The 10,000-nt window shown below is 43.9% G+C and overlaps 1 protein-coding gene across 1 annotated transcript in view; it reads right to left on the reverse strand.

Moving 5' to 3' along the window:
* The window catches only part of col4a6 (collagen, type IV, alpha 6), a gene marked incomplete at its 5' end in the record, with an annotated part of 116,749 nt that extends 111,907 nt beyond the window's left edge, over window positions 1-4,842 (reverse strand). Inside the window, 1 exon segment of the mRNA XM_084327701.1 lies at window positions 4,789-4,842. Within this exon segment, the coding sequence (XP_084183827.1) occupies window positions 4,789-4,842 (54 nt within the window).
* Between the last annotated feature and the right edge of the window lie 5,158 nt (window positions 4,843-10,000).

The raw sequence follows: 10,000 nt of genomic DNA on the forward strand, positions 1-10,000 counted from the left end.
ATACAGAATAGCAATACACAAATAACAATCACAGTGTCAGATGGTAGTGGGTGGGTATTGCACTGTGGATATTGCACATCAGGATGTTGCAGTGTGGGAGGAGGGGGAAAGGTGAATTACCCTAGACCAGTCTACCTTTGATGGTCTTAGCAAATATGTGTGCCACCTGTATGGCCAGCCATCAGCTAAGAATGTGAATGATGCCAGATATAAAGCATTCTGCATGGCATCATCTGCTTTGCCAGAACTCTCTATGCCCTCGACAAGTGGCGCATTGTACCAACACTGCAAAAGGGCAAATGACCAAGCAGCTATAATGAGACATTCATTGAAAGCTATAATGTGTGCCCCTTTACCTGTTGGCAATGGGTGGCATGTCGAGGATGGGGAGTTAACAGTGACTATGACGGATGACTACAAATCCGGCCTCTGATAGTGTGTTGCAGGTAGTCCACTAAGGTTGCAAACAAGGCCAATTTGAGACAGGAAGATGTTCATGTCTGTCTGCAAAACTGCCATGTACAGATCTTTGTCAATGCCAAAACTGTGCAAATGTTTCTAAGGAAACCGAAGATAGCGCTACATGGGATGATGACTCATGATAGTGGTCAGGATGATTAACATCTGGGAAGTGTGGTGGTGGATGAGGGTGTGGACTGGGGTTGGGATGTATAGGGCGAGGGGATTAGGATTATACAGTATAGTGTGATTTGTTTGTATTTGTTGATCAGTTTGACACTGATCTCTCCACACACCTCACTGTTTACTCATTTTACTCTGTATTGTATATATGTGTAACTGAGGGGTACAATTCCCTGACTGTATTACTAGATATGATACTTACTACCACTACCTTTGTACTTAATATTCGGCCACCCAGTACACGGCATAAATATATTATCATGAACACTCTCACGTAGATGAAACGGATCCAACACAAATGTACGAATTAGAAACAGGTCTTTATTTCCTACACAGCGATGGTGTGTAGAATAAGCACTTAATCACTTAATTACATTTATGAATTGAAATAGTATGCACTTTTATGGCAAGGAGTATTCGTCGGTATATCAATAGATAATGTCCAATCTCTGAAGGCGCAGGTGGTAAATATACGACCTGGAATAGTTAAGGAATAACAGCAATGATACTTTAATGATTATACTAGATACACTAGAGGGGGTTAATCCGGTCGCTTGTAAGCCGACAGGAGTAGGAGGGGGGGGGGGGGTAGAATCCAGCTGCCTCGTCCGGCCAAGGGTATCCCAGGTGAACCCACTGTAGTGCCGTTCAATGCGCCGGCGATCCTTGGACCACAGATGAAAGCAGGTGGACTCTTTGTGGGCCGGCTCTCTCCGGTCCACGGGGGAGAGATGTGGAGAGACCTCGTCTTGCAGAGCGTCTCCTCACCTTGCGTCCTCTCCAGGGGGGGGGGTTCCAACACACGGTAGTGTCGGGGGTCTTTATCCATAGAATAATCAAAGTATCCAAAGCATAATCCGTGCCTGGGAAGGCGGGCTGTCGTCGGTAGAATAATCCGGTATACAGGTCCACTCGCTCGTCGGCTCTGGGGCTCCTCGGGTGCAGCTTCACATAGGGTCAACCACCCTGGGTAAGCAGCCAGTTCTCTGCCCGAAACGATGGGGTACTGACTACGGTAGTATTCTCACCGCACGAAGCACTATATATTAACAGACTATTATTAGCTTAACACTTTGACTGCCTAAAAACGATTTACAACGTCTTTGCTGGCGATGCTAAAGTTGCCGGGGGACGCTGTACAGCGTCCTTATATCAATATTTCAAAAATCTGGAATCGGATTCATATTCCCCCTCCGCTGGCCTGAGATTCACCAGCAGGACCCACTGAGCTCTCTGGCGGTTCAGGAGCGCCATCTGGTGGCCGATCGGCGCAACTGCTTAACAGGAAGCGCAGTAGAGGTTTTGCTGGTCGGCCCTATTGCTTCCGGCCACTCGGGATAGGTTCCGGCACTCTAGCTCGTCACTCTACATAGCGATCGATTGCCAATAACTCGATAAACAACATGATTTGGACGTATATACCATTATACAAGCTGGAGATGGACCGGGTAATAATATATCCCATAATGATAAAATTTCTACTCGACGATGATCGCCCAACGGCGCGCGGAGACTGGGGTGAGTTTCAGCGTGTAACGTTACCATCTTCGATACTAACTGCTTTTATCAACATTTGACCCACATTAGATGATTGGTATAACGCTGCCCACGGAATTATAAACGCCCCCTCGCCCATCCGGTCAACATCAGATGACGTGTAGTAACTTCTAGAAGTACGTCTAGTTGGAATTTTTTATATCGCGCTGATTGCCATCAAACTGTATTTCATCATCAATATAATGCATTTGGGGCTATATATCACGTTCTGGAGAAAGTTGCAGAAAGAGATGAAAACATACTTATACATTAGACCATACTTTACTATGAATATGTGAATGAAAAAGTTTAACGTTGCTACACAATGAACAATACATATAGGACTTTGAATGGGCCCTAATAATGGCAATGTAGCAATAGAATTTAAAAAGTTATAGCCCTGCAAAGAAGGGGACGTTCTCCATAGACAAATAGCGCTGGCAATCTATGGTATATCATTAATTTAACCCATGGCAGCCAAAGTGTTAATAGACTACGTCCAACTCGACGATATAGTGCCAAATATGACTATTCAAATATTAATATACACGATGTCTCAATACCGATGGTAGGCCGAACTTGGCCTTACTCCCACACGTGGCATCGCGGGGAGGCTTTACGTCTGTGACTCTATTGGAGGGTAAGAAACTGGACTGAAAAGAAAGTCCTACTTTAGTAGCGCAGTATATATACGCACTATGAACAAATAGTCCCATTAGTGGTGCGGTAGCCAAATTCCTACGCGGAACTAGGACTTGTTCGTACATGTCGAGCGGTACGTTTGAACTGGGTCTGAGGGGTATGGCAGCCTGGCACCAAGGTCTCGACCAATAGTAGAATGGAGACTATTATGGGATGTTCAGTAGGCTAGAATGGATATTCAATGCATATTGTACAAGGAATATACAAGGGATATCAGGGAATATTAGAGAATATACAAATACAATTAAATATATATATATAAATAAATATATATATTCGGTTTAATCTGGCCCTTCACAACAATATGTATATTGAATATTCCTCTTTACTTACTTACTTTTTTTACTGTATGAAGCACACTCTCAGGGGCTCATACAGAAACAAGCATTTCATCGTAAAGTACCTGTATTTTATTGTGATAAATAATAAACAAACTTGAAACTTTAAACTTGTGTTAGTTGTGTATGTTTGTGACGAATCCGGTCAGTCCTTCATACCAGCGGCCATCAGGCTCCACAACAGTGGGCAGGGACGGCTGCCATACATCCAACTACAACTACTAGGAACCTAAAAAGGACAATAACACTACCGTATGCATACTGCACCTTATGTGAATACTGTATATTTCAGTTAGTTAGTTAGTTAGTTAATAATATTGACTTGTTATATTGTTTACACTGCTTGTTTTTACTACCTGTACCTCCCCTCCCCCATGCTGCCTGAATTTCCCCAATGGGACCAATAAAGGAATATCTTATCTTGATTGATTGAAAACTTTATTAACAGATTGCAGAATGGGTACAATACAGTACGGCTCAATACACACAATTGTTAAGGGGATGCAAACCAGAGAAAGACTTTTGTCTTGTTTACATCAGGGTGCCCCATTTTAAATTCATCATGACATTTATGACATACACAACATACATCATCATGACATGTATGACACAAATCTATCTCTAAACAATATTTGTATGTCTCCACAATGGTATGATTCTGGACTGGTAGGTTAAGCCACCGTTGGACGCAATTTCTATATCTATCCCACCGTGTCTGTGTACAATCTTGTACACGTTCTTTCTGAACGGACGTGAGATGCATATAACATTGTTTAGAAAGCTTTTTGCGAACTTTAGAAGGTGTTTTCTGTCCATTTTCATCCTGTTCTGATGTAACGTTAGTCTGTAGATTTTGTTGACACCGGATCGACCAATAGCAGCTCTTTTTGTGAGAGCTGCTATTGGTCGAGCGCAAGATACGTGACCAAACTCGCACCAATTGCGTCAAATAAAACTCTGCAGTGACCAAATATCCGTTCGCGAGGAAAGATCTAGTCCCGAAATTATGATTGCGCAAAATGGGCTATTTTGTCAATGGAGAACTTTTTGTTCCTAAATCTACACCAATCTATCTTTCAATCTAGCCTTCACCATACGGCCTATTTGTTTTGACACAATGACACAAATCAGCCATTTTGTGTCATTCCTATTCCAATTGATTTTTAATCACATTTGCGACGCAAAATGTTCGAACTTGAAAACCAGCAGGACTCCTCCTTCTTCGTCTATTAATCAGCCGGTCTTTGTCAACAAACAGCTTTTTAGTGGATCTGTTTTTGTTGTTGTTTTTCGTGCTGAATGATTGATGTCTTACTAAATAAGCACATTAGCACATCGATTAGTTGACAATATGACAAGCTGACAATAAGACTATTTTGCGGACAGCCCTAGTTGCCCCGAAAATAATACTTTTTATCTCACTTCCTGAAAGCTTATACTGTAAGCTTATCAAGGATAGATAGACACGTTCATCTGTCTGCATTAGTGCATGCAGCCAGCAACATTAAAACAGTCTACCTACAGACATTTATCCCACAGAACCTCCAGTCAAGCCAGGGCTCGTTGTCACCCCAGCGGCCAGAGCACGGTGCACGTTGGCAGGCAGGCTGCGGTCGGCATGCATGGCCCCCTTTACCCAGGAGGCCTGCGTGTCGAGAAAAAGAGGAGGGAAGAGAGAGGGAGAGAGAGAGAGAGAGAGAGAGAGAGAGAGAGAGAGAGAGAGAGAGAGAGAGAGAGAGAGAGAGTGAGAGAGAGGGTGGGCACATATCTAGAGCTCACTGACCTTCCTAAGTGGATTACATGGCCCGGCCATGTTGTGGGGGTAGAGGAGAGGGTAGAGGGAGGGGGACAAGGGGGGATATCTAGAGAGAGACATTAGGATATGAGACTTGATTGATTGATTGATTGAAAACTTTATTAACAGATTGCAGAATGGGTACAATACAGTACAGCTCAATACACACAATTGTTAAGGGGATGCAGACCAGAGAAAGACTTTCGTCTTGTTTCCACCAGGGTCCCCCATTTTCAATTCATCAGGACATATATGACATACATGACATACAGATAGTCAGTACTGCTACATCTATACATTTATGACATACCAGATTTGCAAATACAGTACTGTTTGTGATACAGAAGGAGTCAAGAAAAGGGAGTATATACATTTGACGTAGAAACTGTACATTGGAGGAGGTTGGGTGGGGGGGGTTGGGTACACTGGGATATTGACAACCATACTGGGTAATTTACATTGGAGGTGGTTGGGGGGGGGGGGGGGGGGGGCACACTGTATAAACAAGCAAAACTGTACATTGAGGGGGGGGAGACTCTGTACAAACAAACAAAATTGTACATTGGACTATTGACAAAACCATACTAGGTAAATGACTGTACATTGGAGGGGGTTGGGTTAGGATATTTACAGGGGCCAGTGTTGAATTGCAGTCTCCCGTAGGTGTCTCTTGAGAGAGGTTTTGAAAGTGGGTAGTGATCCACATTCCTTTACAGCTTTGGGTAGGGCGTTCCACATTGATGTGGCATAATTGCGAAACGTGTTTAGTCCCTTATTTGAGCCGAATCTGGGTTTAACATGATTTGTGGAGCTCCCTCTGGTGTTGTGATCGTGGTATTCACTGACCTTTGGGAAGTATTTTGCCATGTACATGGGTACCTTGGTCGTGTAGTGTATCTTGTAGACCAGGCCCATTGCAAGTTGCTGTACTCTGTCATCTACTCTAAGCCATCCTAGGTTGTCAAAGTGGGCAGGGGTGAGGTGGGTTCTAGGAGTAAGGTCAAGCAGTAGTCTGACCAGTTTGTTTTGAGATGTTTGTAATTTTGTTTTTAGCGCCTTTGAGGTGCTTTGGTACCATGAGGTGCAAGCATAGTCGTAGTACCCCTGAATGAGTGCTCCTGCCAGAGTCTTCAGGGTATTCTTGTTTACCAGAGAGGAGATCCGGTACAAGAATCGAGTTCGTTGGTTGACTTTTTTTATTACATTGGATGCCATTTTGTCACAGGAGAGATTAGCCTCTAGGATGGAACCCAGGTAGGTAATTTCATCTTTCCTTGTGACAATATTGTCACCCACTGTAACTGAGAAGCCGTCGGTCTTGCTGAGTTTGTTATTTGAACCGAAGAGAATGGACTCTGTTTTGCCCATGTGTAATGATAGTTTGTTATCAGCGAGCCATATGCAGATTCTGCCTAGTTCCGAGCTGAGGGTTTTTTCAACCTGTAACTTGTTCTTGTCAGAGACCAGCAGGGCTGAGTCGTCCGCAAACAGGAACAAGTTGCAGTCACAAGCTGACGACATGTCATTTGCATAAATTAGGAACAGTAGCGGTCCTAGTATGCTTCCTTGTGGAACACCACAGCTCACTGTGAGAGGGGGGGATAGGGTACCGTTTACCTCCACCATCTGTTCCCTCCCCTCAAGGTAGGATTGCATCCAGCTCACTGATAGACTATCAAAACCAATTGCTTTTAGCTTGTCAATCAGAATGGAGTGATTGACCGTGTCAAAGGCCTTTTGTAGGTCCAGCATGACCATGCCGCAGTATTTGCCTGCGTCCACCTCTTGTTTGATGTGGTCATTCAAATAGAGAAGGCATGTGTCAGTGGAGTGGGATGTTCTGAAGCCAGATTGGAATTCGTAGATTAGATTTTTTTCCGCTAGGTACTTTTCGACCTGTTCGTAGACTATTTTTTCCATGACTTTCGAGATGGAGGTGAGAATAGAAACAGGGCGGTAGTTGCCTGGGTCTAATTTGCTGCCCTTTTTGTGCAGAGGGGTCACCCTAGCAAGACTGTATGTGGAGGATATACTTATATTTATTTAACCAAGCAAGTTCACCAAGAACATTTTAGTTACAGTTACAGCAATGGCCCAGGCGACGAGAGGTAACAGGAAAGTTATTCACATGCTTTCTCTTTCTCTGTTACACACACACCTAGCCGCTGCCCAGCACCACCACAGCCTCATACTCTTAATAGGCGAAGCTGGCAGTATAGTGAAGTGCTTTGCTCAAGGGCACATCGGTGGAAATGGTTGTTGAGGGAGAATGCTTCTTCTCTTCATTGTTCCCAGGTTCTCCCCCGCGCCGGTACGGGGTGGTGGACTTGAACCAGCAACCTTTCTGTTGAGGTGAAAGGTCAAGGGTTAGGTCTATGAGATAAAGATGGGAGTGTCTGAGGGAGAGAATGCTGAATGAGAGAGAGAGAGAGAGAGAGAGAGAGAGAGAGAGAGAGAGAGAGAGAGAGAGAGAGAGAGAGAGAGAGAGAGAGAGAGCGAGAGAGAGAGATAGAAGTGTGTGTCATCCAATGCTAGGAGGAGTAACCAAAACATGTTAGTTTAGAGAATGTGAGGTGAGATTAGGAAATGCATCTGTCTTCAGGGTCCAAGGGAGAGGGAGAGAGAGTTTGATGGAGGGAGCAATGGAGAGAGAGAGTGAGAGAGAAGGGAAGGATGAGAGAGAGAGAGGAGAGATGGAGGACTGTGGGGCGGGGCTTGGGCATGGGAGAGACAACCGCATTGAACTGAACTAGACCAGAGACTAATCTGAAGATCCTGGGCTTGTAACAACACTTCCACACACACACACACACACACACACACACACACACACACACACACACACACACACACACACACACACACACACACACACACACACACACACACACACACACACACACACACACACACACACACACACACACACACACACACACACACTGACACATATCATGCATGCACACACACACACATACACACACACACAATCACATACACACTGACCCTCACGGCAACAGCATGCATGTACACTGACTCATTCACACACACGCACACACACGCTCACTCACGTGCATACGCTTGAATGTCCACACGCAGGCACATGCATTGAAGAATGTGTGCATGTGCGCGCGTCCGTGCGTGATCATGCTCATGTGCCAGTCTGGAGGGACGTGCACAGGACTTTAGAGGGGCAGGTCCTCAAAGGCTGAAAAGGGCACTACACCTGTGTGGTATAACCGAGTGCGCGCAGCGTGCAAGCCCAATTTTGAAGGGCCCTTTTTGGGCGGGGGGGCCCCTTTTTTATGCTTTTTGGGGGGTTTTGGTGATCAAATATTGAATATTGAACTATAATAATCAGTGCAGGAGCTCAATTATCCTTGAAAGACACGTTTATCACTGACTTAAAATGCCCATACATGTCCATAAATGTTCAGGGGGGAGGGAATAAGTGCTTACCCTACAGACCCCAAGAAGTGCTGTATATTCTGTATTGTTGAGTGTAATACCAGCATTCAACTGTATGCGCCACAGCGGTTTCTATCATCATCATCATCACCACCCACGCTATGCATAAAATGTATAGGTTCGCGGAGAGGCACGCTGAGGAGGCCGTGCAAACTGCAATGGAATATGGGGCATCTCTCTCTCTTTACCTAATATTTTAATTCTATCCTGACATTTTTCAGTTGGAAGGGAAGTCTATATGCGTAATGGTAAAAAAATAATTATTATTATTATTATTAATCTGAGATTCTTTTTTAAAAAGGGCACTTTTTATGAGGCTCAAAAGGGCAGGTGCTCAAGCACCCCTTGGGCTCTATGTGTGCACGTGCCTGCCAGTCTGAGCCGGCTGCGTCACTCTGGAAAAAATTATACCTACGTCTTGATGTTGTGTAGAGCAACAGTGTTTTACAAGCAGGGCTACAGCAGTACAATTACAAGTACAATGAGGCAGCACTTCCCACCTCATTAACACTGTTGACTGTAGGCCAGAACTGTATTCTGAAATACACACTAATTAGGCTACAGGGGGGTTTATGTTACGGTGTATGTGTTATGGTATGAGGTTTTTGTTAGTAGTCCATGTTTATGGTGTGATTAGTTAGTAATCCTCAATCAACAGTCTAAGCAATATAAGATAATAACTGCATTAATCCCTGGGGTTTATCTGGTCATTTTCCTATCTCAAACCCCACCCTCTTTTCTTGATTCCTCCAATCACAACCGTCGGACAATGTTTGTCAGAGGGAAGCAACAGTTGCGAATTGGAGGATAAAGAAAAGAGGGCGTAGGAACCAAGCCGACGTGACGCATGAGCATTATTATTTTCTTTATAACCTTTTCAAGCATTAAACGAAGACAGAAGCTTGGGTTTCGGTTTTACTTTGGTCCTCTAGTCCACACAAGGACAAAATGTTGATTTGCAGCTAGCTTAAGAGAAAACGTGTAGCGGTGGCAAGACCTGATTATAAACAAATGAAACTAAATGAATTAATGAATGAATGAAAACTTTATTTAACAGATTGCAGAATGGGTACAATACAGTACGGCTCAATTAACACAATTGTTAAGGGGATGCAGACCAGAAAAAGACGTTTAATAATAATAATAATAATAATAATTAATTTAATTTATATAGCGCTTCTCAATAACCCGAAGTTGCTGACAGTAGTCGGGAGCAGGAGTACAAACAAAGAAACATCAGGGTCCCCCATTTTCAATTCATAGTGACATTTATGACATACACAACATACATGACATTTATGGCATAGGGACATACATGACATACAGGTATTTAGTACACATAGTACATTTAGTAAACAGAGTGATCCTGGCGAAATTTTACTTTCTGTGCACCCTTTATATACAAGGGAGGAATCGAGGACAGAGGACAGACGAAAGGAAGCATTTGTAAACATTCGGAACGGACCCCATGGTCTAATAGCAGTGGCTTTCAAACTAGAACTCCCTCAGACCATCAGAG

This window comes from Notolepis coatsorum (assembly GCF_963971535.1).
Source record: "Notolepis coatsorum genome assembly, chromosome: 13".
NCBI lineage: Eukaryota > Metazoa > Chordata > Actinopteri > Aulopiformes > Paralepididae > Notolepis > Notolepis coatsorum.